This window comes from Lolium rigidum, chromosome 3 (genome assembly GCF_022539505.1).
Source record: "Lolium rigidum isolate FL_2022 chromosome 3, APGP_CSIRO_Lrig_0.1, whole genome shotgun sequence".
NCBI lineage: Eukaryota > Viridiplantae > Streptophyta > Magnoliopsida > Poales > Poaceae > Lolium > Lolium rigidum.
In genome coordinates, this window is record NC_061510.1 from 236,959,315 (window position 1) to 236,976,215 (window position 16,901).

At 48.0% G+C, this 16,901-nt stretch overlaps 2 protein-coding genes across 2 annotated transcripts; both read left to right on the top strand.

The window, feature by feature from the left end:
- Positions 1-640: 640 nt before the first annotated feature.
- Positions 641-10,433, top strand: LOC124703169 (GDSL esterase/lipase CPRD49-like). Its single transcript, XM_047235392.1, has 4 exons — positions 641-745; positions 1,696-1,773; positions 9,567-9,934; positions 10,040-10,433. The coding sequence occupies exons 1-4, from the start codon at positions 641-643 to the stop codon at positions 10,251-10,253; spliced, it is 765 nt and encodes a 254-aa protein (XP_047091348.1). The 3' UTR covers positions 10,254-10,433.
- A 4,862-nt stretch (positions 10,434-15,295) lies between these two features.
- Positions 15,296-16,453, top strand: LOC124703172 (probable pyridoxal 5'-phosphate synthase subunit PDX1.1). The gene has a single exon (XM_047235394.1). The coding sequence runs from the start codon at positions 15,382-15,384 to the stop codon at positions 16,327-16,329; it is 948 nt and encodes a 315-aa protein (XP_047091350.1). The 5' UTR covers positions 15,296-15,381; the 3' UTR covers positions 16,330-16,453.
- Positions 16,454-16,901: the final 448 nt, after the last annotated feature.

Consider the following 16,901-nt stretch of genomic DNA (forward strand, 5'->3'; position numbering starts at 1 on the left):
TTGTGTTGGGATTGAATGTGGCGCTGAGGTGATGGGCCGCGCTGACTGAGCAAGCATAGATGCATGGCCGATGGAGGTTGTTGGAGAGACGGAGGCGACGAAATGAATGGTTGCTCGTACCACGTGGTCGTGCAACTAATCTTCTTTCATTCTCCGCTGCAAACTGATCCAAATCATGCATGACACTGGTGGCAGAGCAGAGACGACCGATCGGTGACGCTGAGAGCTGGATTAGCACCAGGAGTTATGCACCGCAGTGGTCAGAGTCTTTATGGGATTGATTAGGGAGGATATGATTCAATCACAATAATAATAATCTGTTTCTTGATGTGATGTGGATGCAACTAGAACGGGTAGGAGTACAATACAACATCCCACCTAGAAATCTCAGCTCACTGTTTCTTGATGCTCCCTTTCCATTCTTCCTTTAAGAGCACCGTACTCCACTACACTCCAATGGCGCTACTTGTAGTAGTAGAAGAATAGTAGTAGTGCTCCGCTGCCACCAGGTCCACCCCAAAAACCACACGGGACCCTAATTCAGTACGTTCCTTTCCGGCCGTCCAGCGCCGGCAGCAGCCAAGGCTAGGTCAGATCGAATCAGCATCTGCAACGCCGCCCGGCCGCCAGTCCGCCGGACATGAATGGCCGGCCGGTCTTCGTGCTCTTCGGCTCCTCCATCGTGCAGTACAGCTTCAGCAACGGCGGATGGGGAGCCACCCTCGCCGACATCTACGCCCGCAAGGTAACTTCCCCCCTTTCTTCCCCTTCCTCGTGTTAATTGCTGTGTGATTCTGAATTTCTGATTGCGACCGCGATGCCGACTAACTTCAAATCCTACCGGCCGACCTAACCAAGATGAGAATTGGATTGCTCATTAAGTAAATCGGAGTAATCTAGCTTACCTAGGTAGCCGCTGGAACGGATATTCAACTCCTTCCATACAAACATTCTCTGTTTTTATATGACGGTCTTCCTTTATATTATATTATGCACTTCGATTTCCCTAAATCTGACAGCCAACACATTCTTTTTTTGATTCACCATATTATCGTACAAACTAGCTGAGATCAACCACATGCGCATCTAGATTTGTTGTTTTTGTAGATTTTTTTCTCGGTTGAAGTGAGAATTGCTAGATCATATGATCATATGATTTTGTTCACCTGCTGTTTTCTTTAACCATGTCGGATGCTATGCTCTATTTGCTTCTCTTTAGCAGAATATTTCCATGGTTCCATTTTACACAGCACACTTACATGGAATTGAGCTGAGCTGGGTGGGTAGCAAGGCTATATGATATCTTTTGGAAAAGCACACATCACTATAATAAAGTTGGCCCTGTTTTATATTTTCTTGGCTGACTTGATGTAGGCCTACAGCTGTAAGTTGGAATATCTCTTTTCTCGGGAAAGCGGGTAGTCGAAACATTTGGATTATATATGAAAACGACGCAAAAAGCTGAGACAGTTCCAAGTTTTACTTCTATGCTTGGGCTATTTTCAACAGACTGCATCTAGTATTGTCAAACGTGTAGATGTAAAACTGTGTGAAAAATGCAAGAAAGTTATAAGGAATAAATGGTAGTACCGCGATACCTTGTAAGAACACTTCTGAAAACTGTTTAGGCACTTCTGAAACTATAACAGTTGTTATCTGACTTGACTAATATGTGTTTATCTTCAACTCATTCAGGCTGATATTGTTCTCAGAGGGTATATTGCGTGGAACTCAAGGCGGGCTCTTCAAGTCATGGACAAAGTTTTCCCCAAGGTTTTTAGATTCTCAGGGAGACAACCTCCCCGGTTCCATTCCATGCAAAATGAAACCAATGTTCAGGCTACAACCAAAATAAAACGCACCCAAAACACCCCTGTTTAACCACCTAAAACAGGACCAAGTCTGCAACACACCAACATCTTTCCCAACAGGAGCTGCTGAACCAGCTTACAGCCCCACACAGATCAAAAGCTCATCCACAAAAGCTTCAACCACTATCTACTAACACAACACCTAGCAATAGCAACATCATAGGAACCACATTCGACCCAACACTGCATGCCTGGGCGTTACAGCACCACATGCACTGAGGCTTCTTCCTCCGGGTGCTTCTTCAGGTACTCCAGCGACGCCCTCCCGCCATGTGACAGCTTGGATGTCGGAGCCCGGGAAGAGATCCGATCGAATGATGAACACTTCGGTTTTGTGTCAGTTCCAGCGGAGCCCTGATTTTTCTCACCAAGTGGTCCATGAACAAGTCCACTTCTTTCCATGTCTGATCCTTGAAAGGAACCTTCCAGTTCCTTAGGTAGGACAGGATCACATTCCAAACCTGCTTTAGATTCAACCAGGTAAGTCTATTAAACACTAAACTATTCCTAGAATTCCAAATTCCCCACAAGATAGCAGAGGAAATGAAGTTAAATTGCAGAAACCTCTTATTGCAAAGCCATCTACTAGCAATATCTAAATATTCCTTGACTGCATAGCTAAAAATCTCCTCAACCAGACCCCAGATTTGTTTTGCCACAATACAATCAAAAAAGATATGATGAACACTTTCAAACTCCTTACAGAAAGAACACTCCATAGGTTTTGGAATACCTCTCTTCCTAAGATTATCCCTAGTCATAATTTTATTTTGTGACAACAACCAGAGGAAAATCTGGATTCTTGGAGGGATTTTTAGATCCCAAACAGACAGGTAAGTAAATTGGAGTTACTCCCTCGAAATTAACTAGGGCATACATAGATTTTGAAGAGTAAACCCCATTAGTTTCATAAGACCAAATCAATTGATCCTCATCTTCATTAAACACTATAGTTTGAGCAATAGCTACCAATTCTTGCCATTGGGACATCATCTCATCAGAAAAAGTTCTCCTAAAATCACATCTCAAATTAACACCATCCCATACCTCACTAACAGTTCTAGTTTGTTGATTACACACAAAGTAAATATCCCAAAATTGGGTAGCTAGATTAGAATTACCAAACCAAATATCTTCCCAAAACCTAACACACCTACCATTCCCTATTTTCCACTTATATCCTATTCTAACGACTCTGCGACCCCCATCACACCTTTCCGGAAAGTAGATGGGTGGGCATCATGACGACAAAGGATGTTTGGGTCCCTAGTATTATACTTAGCTGTCAATAATTCTCCTCCACAAAGTTCCTTCTCCTTGTATATACCTCTTAATCCAAGATCCTAAGAGGCATAAATTTAAATCCTGCAAATTTGGGATACCCATGCCCCCAAACTCTTTTTTCATACACACGAGATGGCCAATTTGCTAGATGAATTTTGTTATTTCCTTCTTCATCATTCCACATACAATTGGCTAATTGTGTATTTATCGATTTCAAAGCCCATTTAGGGAATTTAAAAAAAGACAACAAATAGATGGGAATGTCTGGCTAAAACGAGACCTAACCAATTCCCTTTTTGCTCTGCAGAGGAAAGAAGTTTCCCCTCCAACCAGCTAGCCTACTTAGAGAGAGTCAATTAATGGTTGTAGATCCTCCCTTTTTAACTTGTCATAATGTAAAGGAATCCCTAAGTACTTAATTGGGAAAGACCCCAACACACGGCCAAAAATTTCCAGGAAATCATTACATTCTCCTATTTCTACATTTATAGGAATCAGTTCACTCTTATGGTAATTGATACGCATCCCGAGAAATTTGTTCAAAACAGGTTAACATCCATTTGAGATTAGTTGCAATTCTATTACTCTTTTCCAAAAAAGCGAGTATCATCGGCATGCCGAAGGCACACAACCCCTCCGGGAACAAATTCGAGGCGGAGCCCTCTAATCATCCCCTCATTACTCCCTTTGAGGAGCATTTTTGAGAAAACATCTACAACAAAATTAAACGAGACCGGGGGACGAGAGGGTCCCCTTGCCTTAAACCTTTGCCGAGTTAAGAAAAAATCACTTTCAACCTCATTTATCTTGACACCCACTGATCCTCCAGTGGTTAGGCTGTTTTATCGGCCTAATCCGAAAGGACTAAAACCTCTAAGATGTAATACCTCATAAAGAAAATCTAAATTAACCCTATCATAGGCTTTTTCATAATCAATCTTGAAGACAAAGCCCTCCTTTTTCTCCTATGTACCTCATGCACAATTTCATGTGCGGTGACAACACTCTCTAAAATATACCTACCCTTAATAAATGCGGATTGATTATAAGAGATCAATCTTCCTATTATCTTAGCCAATCTATTTGTCAAGACCTTACGAGAAAATTTTAAAACTACAATTAAGCAAACTTATGGGTCTAAACTTCTTCATAGTCCCGGCATCATTTTCTTTTGGAATCAAAGTAATCATGGCAAAGTTTAACCTAAAAATATCAAGTTTATCTTCAAACCAAGCATCAAAAAGGTTCATCAAATCCCGAGCAATAATATTCCAAGTACTTCGATAAAAGAAAAAGGATAAGCCATCGAGGCCCAGGTGCACCATCGACATAAGAGCCAAAACGACTTCTTTTACCTCTTCTAAAGTAAAACGACTCCCTAACATATCATTTTCTTCCACAGTCACTTTTTCTTCAGGAAGGAAAAAATTATCTAAAAGTCTAATGTCAGGTCTTGCCTCAGCACCAAATAAATCCTTATAATACTCTTTAGCAACTTCTAACATATCCTTTGTCTCAGTAACAGGGCCCTCAGGACCATCTAACACAGGAATCATTTTCTTCCTTCTCCTTTGATTGGCTAAAGCATGAAAGTAAGCGATATTTCTATCACCCTCACACACATCTTTATCTCTAGAACGTTGTTTAGCTTTTATCTCCTCAATAAGCCAAAAAGAACTCAGCTCTTCAAGGATTTGTTTAAATCTTTCAGCCTCCTCATCTAAAAGGTCTTGAGACTCAGCTTTTATATCTAATCTATCATATTCCTCCATTAGGTTTTTCTTCTTTTTCCTAATCTCAGCATCTATATTTGCACTCCACCCTTTAGCAGAACTCCTAAAACATCTAACCTTACCCTGCCAAATATCAAGAGGATTATTACTATTTACCTGTAAAGACCAAGCTTTAACCACCACATCTTGAAAGTCTATCCTAGTACTCCACCATTTTTCAAACTTAAAGCTACTTTTCTTAGGCACTACGGATTCACGAGAATCCCAGATTATAGGAGTATGATCACTACCTAATCTAGGAAGAGCCCTTGCACTCCCCAAAGGAAACGAGCTTCAAAACTAGTGTTACAAAAAATCCTATCAATTCTACTCATAATTCTATTGCTCTGATTATTACTCCAGGTAAAAGACCTACCAGCTAGACCTATTTCCACTAGAGCCCATAAATCTATCCATGCATTGAATTTATCAGCCCATTTAAAATCTATAACACCATTACTTTTATCACACTGAGATCTAACTAGATTGAAATCACCACCAATCATAGCAGGGCCATCCCAGTTCAAGAACAACTCATGCAACTCTGAAATAAAAGCCTCCTTACCCTCCTCATAAGGAGACCCATAAACTGTAGTTAGTCTAAAAACCACACCAGAACTTTTGACCCTAACCACTGTACTAACGAAAAAACTCTAATGTCCCAAGAAATAACTTCAAAAATATCACTATTAACACCAACTAGAATCCCACTGGCTGAACCACTGCAGAGCCTAAAGTTCCAATCAAAATTTCTATTCCCTAGTATGGTTTTCGGGAAAGACTTAGAGAATTTCTCTTGTTTTGTCTCACGAAAACCAATATAATCAACTTTTAAAGGAATAACGAGTATCTTCTAAGCACTTTTTCCTACCAGGAGCAGTAATCCCTCTAATATTAAAGAAGGAAATTAACATTGAATTCTCTTCCTAGGGTGCTTGCCCCGTGATTTCCTAATAACCTCTATCCACTTCTCACCCTCATCCTCATATTCATCTATATCATGTTTACTATGAGTAACGGGGGTTGACCAACCTACTTTCTTACCGAAACTACGGGAGATCCATGAGCATTACACTCCTAGGGATCTCAACCTCTCTGCCACACTCATACTAGTGGCCATGTCACACACTTGAGACTTAAGTAAAATACCATGATTTTCATCTTTTCCACTACTACCACTAACGAGTGAGATATATCAATACCAACATTTCTAGCCAAAGATTCAAGATAATCAACATCTAAGGATCGAAAAGCATTAGAATGCATTATACCTTTCATCTTCTTGTTAGGCTCCTCCAAGTTGTTCTTCTTCTTGTATTCAATAGCCTTCTTCATCACATTCATAGACACTGTCCACCCTGGAACTCTGCCTTGTAGCCTGAACAGGACCCCAAGCTTTCTTCTTCCTTGGTTTCTTCAGTTGGTCAGTGTCCATCACTCCTTCTGTATCAGTCTTCTCAAAGCTAGGCAAGATGTCTTCTGGTAGAGCCAGTTCCATATCACCATCATTCATCTCCATACTATCCAGATTAACCCCATGTTTGCATGCCAGACTCTCTTGATCTTCCAAAAGGAAGTTCTGAATTTCTTCACTCACTTCTTCACTAATTCTGCTAGGACCACTCCTCCAGATGAACCTGCCTTCCTCATCCACCTCACCATTCTTGAGAAGCAACTCATAAACCTCTTCACCACTCACATACTCCTTGATCTCTCCACCATCATTAACCAGCCTTCTCCCTACAGATCCAGAGCTAGCTGGGCCAGGATTAACCACTCCAGAGCTTGCGAGAGGCATTCCCTGCCGCTGCTGCCTCTGTCGATATCCATTCCATCTTGTTTATCACCATTACGTTTCTTCATTCCCCTGCTCATCATTTTCATCGAGATGGAGGAGGAGGCGGTGGAATAGGTGGATCCTCTGCCACCCCCATAGCGGGTTCCCCTCAACCTCAAACAACGAGTGGTGGAATTTGCCACGGAAATGGAAAAGTCTACCGAGCAGGAATCCTGGTAGCATCTACGCACTTAATCTTCACCCTTACAACCTCGGCCACGAGTCTTTGAAAACACTCATCCAATCTATTTCTTCAAGGATGCCACACACGAGACACGGCTCGGGCTATCACATTCCATTCACACCATGGAGGTTGTAAACCATGTATCTTCATCCGGGTCACTTGCATTACGCCACGAGTGTCGGATCATCATCCCATGCCTCAACCTTTACCCACACTCCAGGTTTTGTTAGGCCAAACCTAGGGTACCCAATCACCTGGTCTACAGGTAGATGAGGAGGAAATTTCACCAGGTATGACCACTGAGTAAGTTCCCTAATTTGCCATGGCCAATTTGTCCTGTAAATCCCTGCAAACTCCTTGGCCAACTCAGCTTTGGTTATGTTGCCTTCCTCAATCGAGCACAAGCCCACGGTTTTTAGTAGTAGTCACGGGATTGACAACTACCTCGGGAATCTCAATATGGAAGAAACCTAAGCCATTAGCTGCACTTCCTATGTACTTTGCCACTTGAGGAGGTCTCTTGACAACGGGGCATCCTTCAACACCATGGTTGGTAGCTTTGCAAATGAAGCAAAAAGCTTTCTTGTCACAAGATTGCTTGAAGTGACCAGAGCTCTCCACAACCAAGGCGGATGGTGTCTACATAGGACATCACGGTTAGGAATCACTCGAGCTTCACTACCCCCACCGAGTTTCTTCTTACGCATCTGCTTTGCCATTCCACCTTTTGCCTTAGCTACACTGTCATCCACCTGAGCTTGAGAATTTTGTGGAATCTCTTCATTACTTGGGGCAATCCACTGGTTAGACTGAAACCCATACTGCTGTGGATTAAACTGAGGATAAGGACCTTGAAAAGCCCAAGGAGGAGGCATACCACCGGGAGCAAAACCATAAAGGCTGTGGAGGGAGCTGAGGGTATGGACCCCGGTTCTGCTCGAAAGGGTTCTTATTCGTTGTTGAGTGCCTTGCTGAAATTGGTTGTTGTTGAGCTGCCGATTCCAGTTGTCCCCTCTCCCCTCCCGGATCCTCTTCCTCTGTTCCTTCCTCCACGCCCTCTCGTCGACCATGATCACCTCTTCGGACTCCGGATCTACAATCTCTACCTCCTCAACTCCAAGATAACATAGTGCTTGGTCTTTACGGTGGTAATGGCGGCGGTGGAGGGAATACCGAACCCTAGGGCGTGGAGGGCTTATATATGGAGCCACACGCAGGGAGGGTTGTCCGGATCGTCGTGGAATATCCCATAGCTGTCCAAAAAGCGTCTCCAGCTCCTTATCCTCCATGTCCACAACCGGCACCTGTCGCCCACCAACTCTTGACTTGGTCCATGACGCCATGGACGAGTTCTCGGAACCCGCTACCAGCTCCCCCACCTTTTCAGTCCCGCCAAAACCAAGCACAGCCGTACCAATCAAACTTCTGCATCCCCAACCTCCTCTGCGCACTTGTTCAGTATCAGAGAATGATGATGCAGTATCAACAACGCAAGCGCCGCCTTCAACTCCGTTACCGCAAGGCCCAGAGGATGTGGTCTCTTGTTCCACCTCGGCGGTAGCTGCGCATATGCTTTCTCTACTGCCAAATCGAATGGGAATCGATGAACGCCTGCTTCTAGATTCTGCTCCGACGGCGTCCTCTCCTCCGCCATCAAGCTGCGTGCGGTATCCACGCAGCTCCGAGATCTCTCACGAAAGGCCTCCTGCACCCGCACGATCCTCGGACCAGGCTTCTGCCTCTGTATGCGGCGCACGGAGCGCCATTACTCGCACTCGAGATGAACTTGGACATCGGCTCCAATCGATCCCTCGAACTCGCTGCCGCGCCGAGATAGGCAAGCTCGGGGGCAACGGCGATTGGCCCAAACGAGCCCACGCAGAAGCTGAAGCCGCCGCGCGAGGCGAGATAGCTCGGTCCTCCGCGGAATCTCCGTTCGTCGACCTCGACCTCGCCATTGCCGATCCAGCTTCCTCGCCCGTAGCGCCTTCGCGAGCTCCCATCGCCCCTTCCCCGCCCTCCGCACCAGATCGCCTCCACCACGACCGCTCCCCTGCCTCCTCTCCTTCCTCATCCGTGCAGATCGCCAGCGTTAGCCTTCGATTCGCCTTGGATTTTGGTAGGAACCTAGCTATCGGCGGTGAGCTCTGTGTGAGTGGGAGTGGAAGTGGAACCGGGAGGGAGGCAAGTGGCAAGGGAGAACTGTCTCGCGACGCGTGGAGAGGCACATCCCGCGCCCCTGGCCCGCCATGGACGCGGATCGAGGAGATCCCGCCATGGACAGGACCTCGGGTCGGGCTCCAGACAGAGTCGCCCAGGAGTCGCGAGAGCGTCATCTCCCTTTGTTCACAGCTAATGTATGTGGTTTCTCACTATGTTCCGACGACGCGTCCGGTGTTGACCTCGTTGCACTCGTCCTCGAAGATCTTGGCCATGCCGAAGTCGGAGATCTTGGGGTTCCGTTTTCCCCAAGGTTATCCCATTGTCTCCTTAGACCAACCTGCTAATTTATAATTTCTGTTTAGATCCCCTCTGCCAGTCTGGTAATTTGAACTTGCACAGTGAACTCTTTTTTCTGGCAAGTTGCTGACTGGTTGCAACTCCTCTTTGTTAATTAGGATTCAGCAGTACAACCTAGCTTGGTAGTAGTTTACCTTGGTGGCAATGATTCGATTGCTCCCCACCCTTCCGGGCTTGGACCTCATGTGCCGCTTGAGGAGTACATAGACAACATGAGGAAGATAGCTGAGCACCTCAAGAGTCTTTCCGACAAGACTCGTGTGATCTTCCTAAGTTGCCCACCGCTCAACGAGGAGCTGCTCCGAAAATCTACAAGCACTGCGCTGAGTGAGATCGTGCGAACCAATGAAACTTGCCGGCTCTACTCTGAAGCCTGCATATCTGTATCCAAAGAGATGGACATCAAGGTGGTTGATCTTTATAACGCCATACAGAAACGAGATGACTGGGCGACGGCATGCTTCACGTGAGTTCGGTTCCATCTCTAGCTTGTAATTTCTCTCTTGTTATATATTACAAGTATCTGAAGAGGAACATGTGCACACAAAGTAAGCAATGACTGAATTTCCAGGGATGGGCTGCATTTATCAGAAGAGGGGAGCAATATAGTTGTGGAAGAGATCCTGACGATCCTCAAGGAGGCAGAGTGGGATCCATGCCTGCACTGGAAGGCGATGCCGACTGAGTTCGCGGAGGACTCACCCTATGACCTTGTCACCTCCAGCGGCCTATCCACCATCAACCCATCCGAGTGGTTCTACCACAGGAAATTATCATGGGAATGAATGAATCACCAAGACATATCTCAGATGTAGCAGCATGATTGTTTCTATATGAATGACATTGTGTGTTGATGAATCGGCGGTCGCTTTGTTGCTCATCAGATGGAAGAGCATGATAAGATTTTGCTTATTTGGAAGGATGCATTGTGTTATAGAACCAATAATGAACATTTTTTAGTTGAATTGAGCTGAGTTGAGGGATCATGAATGCACCAGCCTCAGTGATTTAGTCTGTTTTTTGTTCCCTGGTTTGATTTGAAGATGCATGATTATGTAGCTCCATGGGTGGATTGTGACAACTACAATTATTACGATGGATCTGACTGAACTCACCAGTCAGTCACCAGTATTTCTCTAGTTTTGCTTGCTGAGATGTAAAAGAAATCCAGTTTCACACTTAACTTTGAGCCTCGGGAGCCTGTAGTGAAATTTGGTCTAGGTTATACCCTGAAGTTGCCAATTCTTTGAAAACATTTTTAGATGCCCCAAGTCAGTATTGTTTCTGATGTGGCGCATGTTTAAAGATGTTTTGTTAAACAGGCTGCTAACCTGGGACCTTTGTGGTAAAGCAAGGCAGGCAGGAAAGACAATTGGATCAGATCAAGAAGGGGAGCTTGTGAGCTCGGGACAAAATTGACAAAACTGACCACTGTTGGGAATTCAGCATAGAATATCCTGATTTCCCAAAAAAACACCGAATAACCTTTTTGTATGGTGTACCAGATGGATCCAAGCTCCATAGCACGACGCCGCCCCAGGCAGCACCATGCGTGGCTGTCGTCGGTAGCCGCGGGGCGTAAGTGTGGCACCACTCGGGACGGTGTTATGGTGTGGAGCATGGATCTACCCGCGATGGAGTGCCGCTTCATATTGCGACCTGAACTCATTGGAGGTTGGCTGATTGAAGTGTCGTAAACATCGTCACTATGGTCCTCAAATAACTCATCTCGAGCACCTGGAAAAGCATGTCGGTTCAAGTCAATGTTCAACCGAGCACCAATCTTCCTTGTGGCAAATATATGAGATTTATCTTGGGAGCCCACCATAATCTCCTTGTACTCATCCAATTTAACTCGGAGTCAACAGGCATTATCTTCAAGCGATCGTGATGTGAGAACCTAACATTATACCTTCCAACCAATTCACATGCATCACTTTGCCCCATCCACTTCAAAGCCATCCTCACTCTTTCCACAACCTTGGCATAGGTAGGACTAGTGACGAACACCATGACTACCTCCTCCGCATCAACACACTCGGCATTGCCTTTCAAGATAGCCGCCATGTCCAAATGATGAACATTTACGATTCTCGCCATCTTAAAAACAATGACAACAACCGAAATGCATCAACGATAATTATGTAACCGATAACAAAAGCTTTCCTAATAAACAATATCAAACAAGTCATGCCACTTTTGATATAAAGTGGCCCACTAAATCTTACAAAGCCGTAACCCTAACCTACAATTCCTACACCTAATGCTTCATAACCATCACACCAACCATCATTGGTCAATACATGAGCAATCAACCCTCCAAATGCAAGATCTAGGGTTTGACCATTTGTGACAAAAATCATACAACCCCACGAAACTAATCGGACAAAAAGAAGGGGAGTGAGATGGCGAGAGAGGGCGGCCAGGGTCGAAAGAGAAGAAAACGAGTCGGGGTCAAGGGTTTGGATAGTCCAACCGTGGGTATGGGGATTATTCCGCTAAAGTTGTATGATGCCACCGGCGAGGAACCATACATCATAGCATGGCACCAACACCAATTGCACCATACTAAAGTGCCCTAGGCCTCGTGGATGGTGATGACCGTCTGACATCGTCTAGGTGGCATGGCACCACTACTGTTGGCGTCATGCTATGGAGTTTGGCTTGGTCCGGTGCGGCGTCATGCAAAAGGGCTATTCTTTAAAATTATTTTTAAAACATGTTATTTTATGTTGAGTTCTCAGAAATATGTCAGTTTTGTAAGAGCATCTCCAGCCGTCTCCCCGACGAGGCCCCCAGGACGCCTTTTTTATCCGGATGGACGAAAACGGTCCAGTCGTGCCCCCGAAACCTTGGGCTTTCATCCGTCCGGCGAGCCCAGGTCATCCCCGCCCCCTGGGGAGCGCTTGGGGACTCCGGACGAAACGAAAGCGCGGGAAACGTCGGGAAAACTTCCCGCGCGGATGGTGGCCCCGACTTGTCGGCGACAGAGGCCAATCGTCTTCCGCGCGCTTCAAAAGCCTGCCGCCGGTCAGACTTCGCCGGACGTGTAGCTTCCACGTGGCGTCGCCTCGGATTCGGCTCCTCTATTTATCGCGGAACCTACCGCGTCTGGCCGCATTCAGCACCGCCGTCTCCCTCCTCTCCCCAGCCCTGTCTTCTCTCCCCAATCCGCCTCCACCAGCGAGCAATGGCGGGCCACGGCGCGGCGAACAACAGCTTAGGACGCCGTTCCCTACACCAGTGGGAGGCGGGACTCCTGCACATGGCGAGCTACCCAGCGCCGTCGGACTTCCGCGTGCCCGGAGGATGGCGCCTGAGCGCGGGGGGAGTCTCGATCCCGCCGCTTCCGGTGGGAGGCGACGAGCTCGACGCCGCTATCGACGCTGTGCGGGTCACCCTCACCGAGGAGCAGCACGCGGAGGAGCGGTACCTCACCGACACTACGACGCCTGGAACGAGTTCTTCCGTCTCCGGTACGAACGGGAACTCGCAGCGTACGATGGTCCTTCCCCTCCTCCAGCGCGTAACAACGCCGCCGGCCGCCGCAGCTGGTGGGGTGCGCCGGGCCGCACGCTCGCCCGTGTGCTCGCGCACATCGAGGCCGGCAACTCCCCCCTGGGGATGCCGTCGGCGGCGCCGCCACCCGAGGACGCCGGGAACTCAAGCGACGATGACATGTAGTACGTTATTAGTTTTAGTTTATGTTTCCATCTGGCCGATTTCAAATATATGTACGAACTCGCCTACATAGGTTAAATATCTTTAAATTTCACTTATATTTGAACGAATTTCGACTTATTTTATCCAAGTTATTTATCTAAAAAATTCATCCATCCTTAACTCACCGCTGGAAAAATGGACTCCCCAGACAAAAAATTACATCCATCTAACGCTAAATAACGCCGGATTTTGGACCGGGGAGCCCAACGGCTGGAGATACTCTAAAAATCGACTGAGCTTCGGTGACGCTACGCGTGATGCGGCTCGTCGAGGCAACACAAGCTGTCAACCTAGGCAAGTGGTACCGCTGTCTCGTCTTTACGCTTTGGGAGCATGAAAAGCATGTCGACCGAGCGTGGCCCGTCACCTTAAAGAGCCCCCCATGCTCCCCGACATCGGGATCGGGGCTGCCCTCATCGCCGTGTGGTACCGTCGGATCTCGTCAGCATCGCCAAGTTGCTTTAGCATCCGAGATCGACGAGGGCACTGCAAAGGTGAGATAGTCGGAGATAATAGCCGAGGTTGAAGATAGTCTGAAGTGTCAAACAGGGCCTGGCTTGACAGCCGCATAAGACAGAATGTTTTTTACCATGTCATTCTGCATACGCCCGCGTCACCGAAGCCGGCTTAAATACCGTTTTTAGAGAGTGATGTAGGTTGCGTCTTTTTTTTGTCTAAATACTTTTTTACCACTGTTCATGTTTTCCCTACTTTTGCCTATTTATTATGTGGTCAATTTCTAGACAAGACGGTTCAGCAGCTATGGTACATTTTTTTAATAACTTGAACGATAATTTAGGTGAAATGTCCTCCCGAGGGCGACCCAGGGGCAACTAATGTCCCCTCAGGCCGCCACCCTAACCCTGCTCCCTCATCTCGCCACTGTCGGAAAAGGGCTTCGGCCAAGCCTGCACGGCCTACCGGCGAAGGTGGCGGTGATGATCTGCTACTCCGTGTCCTGCGTGGAGGGTTTTGGGCGACGAGGCAGTGACCTCATACAGACATGTGACGTCGACCGTGCGGCCAATGGTGTGCGTGGATGTTGTTGACTGGTGCTCTGCACGTGCGGGAGGTAGGGCGACGACAAGGATGCAGGTCGTGCTTGGGCGGCTTTGTCCACTGGCGCCGGCTCCCGAACTTCAGATCTTTTCCTTGCCTTTTAGCTCTCTCTCCTCCCTGCAGGTCTTGGTTGTCGGCGTCCCAGATGCCGATATCGACGCTAAATGGAGAGCCGGTGGGGAGAACCGGGTTCATGAGAAATCTTTGGCCGCTGACCAATTCAACAAAGACGCTTTGGGCGATGTTTGCATTCTTGGAGGCGCTGCTGAGGTCACATCTTGGGTGAAAGCTCAAAATCCATTGGATTGGATGGCGGCGCCATGGGCGTCATTCGCTCCTTGGAGGCGTCGTGTGGTGTCGGTGGTAGCTGGTGAGTGTTTCCATACTTGGAGAATCTGATGGATGTGTGGTTGCGGCGCCGGTGGCATCAATGGCGAAAACACGATTATGGTGACTAGGTTTTTGCAACAACGAGAGGCCCACTTTTGCAGGGTGAAACCGAGGACAGTCCAACCGGCCGATGTAGACGCCCTCCGCCGAGCGATGAAGGTTTTGACATGGTGATTTTTGTTTTGGTCTGCTTATCGCTTGTGCACCGCCTCCTTTTTTTCAGTGATGGGCAAGTTTTCTATCGGTGTTCTTGTTGCTGACATCAAGCCGTTGGTAGTTTGTCTTCTCATTGGCATCGTTCAGCCATGTAAAGCGAGTTTTGAATGAGGCGACACATTTTTTTTTAGTAGAGTCTAGTGAAAGTAGTTTTTCTAGTTGTATTTTCCGTTGAGTTACCTCCGGCGAACTCTTTGTATTAATGTGGTTTAATTATCAATTCTCAAAAAAAATGCTTAATTCTTTTTTAGAGATGAACACTTTGTTTATTGAATTATAATTGGATTTGTTGGACCAGATGCAGAAAGGAGCGGCCCATTAGCCCAGCTCTCCCTTCTCTGTACGTGTCGAATCGCAAGTCAAGTCCAGTTTCCACTTCTCCACCACTCCCACTCCACTCGTGCAGAGCACATCCACATCTAGCTCATCCAAACCCCAAACCCCCAATCGGAACCAAGGTCCTAGAAGAAAAAAATCGTTGCGGCGGCGGCGGCGGCGGCGGATCGGAGGTAGAAGAATCAATCAATGGCTTCCGACGGCGTGGTGGCTCTGTACGGCAACAACAACAACGCGGTGGTGGAGCCGTCCTCGAAGCCCGCCGCCGCCACCTTCTCCGTCAAGGTGGGCCTCGCCCAGATGCTCCGCGGCGGCGTCATCATGGACGTGGTGACCGCGGACCAGGCGCGGCTGGCGGAGGAGGCCGGCGCGTGCGCCGTGATGGCGCTGGAGCGCGTCCCGGCGGACATCCGCGCGCAGGGCGGCGTGGCCCGCATGTCGGACCCGGCCCTCATCCGCGACATCAAGCGCGCGGTGACCATCCCGGTCATGGCCAAGGCGCGCATCGGGCACTTCGTGGAGGCCCAGATCCTGGAGGCCGTCGGCGTGGACTACGTGGACGAGAGCGAGGTGCTCACCCTCGCCGACGACGCGCACCACATCAACAAGCACAACTTCCGCGTCCCCTTCGTGTGCGGCTGCCGCGACCTCGGCGAGGCGCTCCGCCGCATCCGCGAGGGCGCCGCCATGATCCGCACCAAGGGGGAGGCGGGCACGGGCAACGTCGTGGAGGCCGTACGCCACGTCCGCTCCGTCATGGGCGCCGTCCGCGCACTGCGCAACATGGACGACGACGAGGTCTTCAGCTACGCCAAGCAGATCGCCGCACCCTACGACCTGGTGATGCAGACCAAGCAGCTCGGCCGCCTCCCCGTCGTGCAGTTCGCCGCGGGCGGCGTCGCCACCCCCGCCGACGCCGCCCTCATGATGCAGCTCGGCTGCGACGGCGTCTTCGTCGGCTCCGGCATCTTCAAGAGCGGCGACCCGGCGCGCCGCGCCCGTGCCATCGTCCAGGCCGTGACGCACTACAGCGACCCGGAGATCCTAGCCGATATCAGCGCTGGGCTTGGAGAGGCCATGGTGGGCATCAACCTGTCCGACCCCAACGTCGAGCGCTTCGCCGCACGCTCCCAGTAGCTTTCCGTTGCTTGTTTCTTCTTCTTGTCAAGTTATTAATCCTGCCATGGATCGCTGTCGTCGTAATAACTCGAATCCAATCGGATCTTCCTTGCATCATGTGTCATTTTCAGTGTCGAGGTTGAATCATGTACTTAGTATTATCTAGCACTAGTGATACTGTCTTGGACGTTGGTGGCCACTTCAGTCGAGTTCAGTTGAGGGATTTTGCTCTTCAAGTGCTATGCTCTCGTTTTGTGTTGCCGTTGCTTCTTGTTAACTGAAGATTGCTTGTCACTTGTGTCGATATGTTGGAGGTTGGGAAACTGATGTTTGTCGGCTTTGAATAGACAACAAAATTCGGTTTCGTTATGTATAATGAAAAAATATGACGAACTCATGTTTCAGCCTGACAAGAATCACCCGTGGACATATCCATCCATTCGTTCTTGACAGTTTTGCAGTACGCCCTGCGTGAATTAGAGATTTTGAGCTAGGATTTGTGTGGATTTATGAATACTACATGAGTACACTTATGTGTGAACTGGAAACTGAACTCAAATTAGTAGATTATGTTTGAAGGGAAACTGCAG

Bases quoted from the DNA above. Each gene is read 5' to 3' on its own strand.
- LOC124703169 (XM_047235392.1), top strand. From the start codon at position 641: ATGAATGGCCGGCCGGTCTTCGTGCTCTTCGGCTCCTCCATCGTGCAG. The intron at 746-1,695 runs GTAACTTCCCCC...CAACTCATTCAG, and splicing joins CCGACATCTACGCCCGCAAG to GCTGATATTGTTCTCAGAGG. The intron at 9,935-10,039 runs GTGAGTTCGGTT...CTGAATTTCCAG, and splicing joins TGGGCGACGGCATGCTTCAC to GGATGGGCTGCATTTATCAG.
- LOC124703172 (XM_047235394.1), top strand. From the start codon at position 15,382: ATGGCTTCCGACGGCGTGGTGGCTCTGTACGGCAACAACAACAACGCG.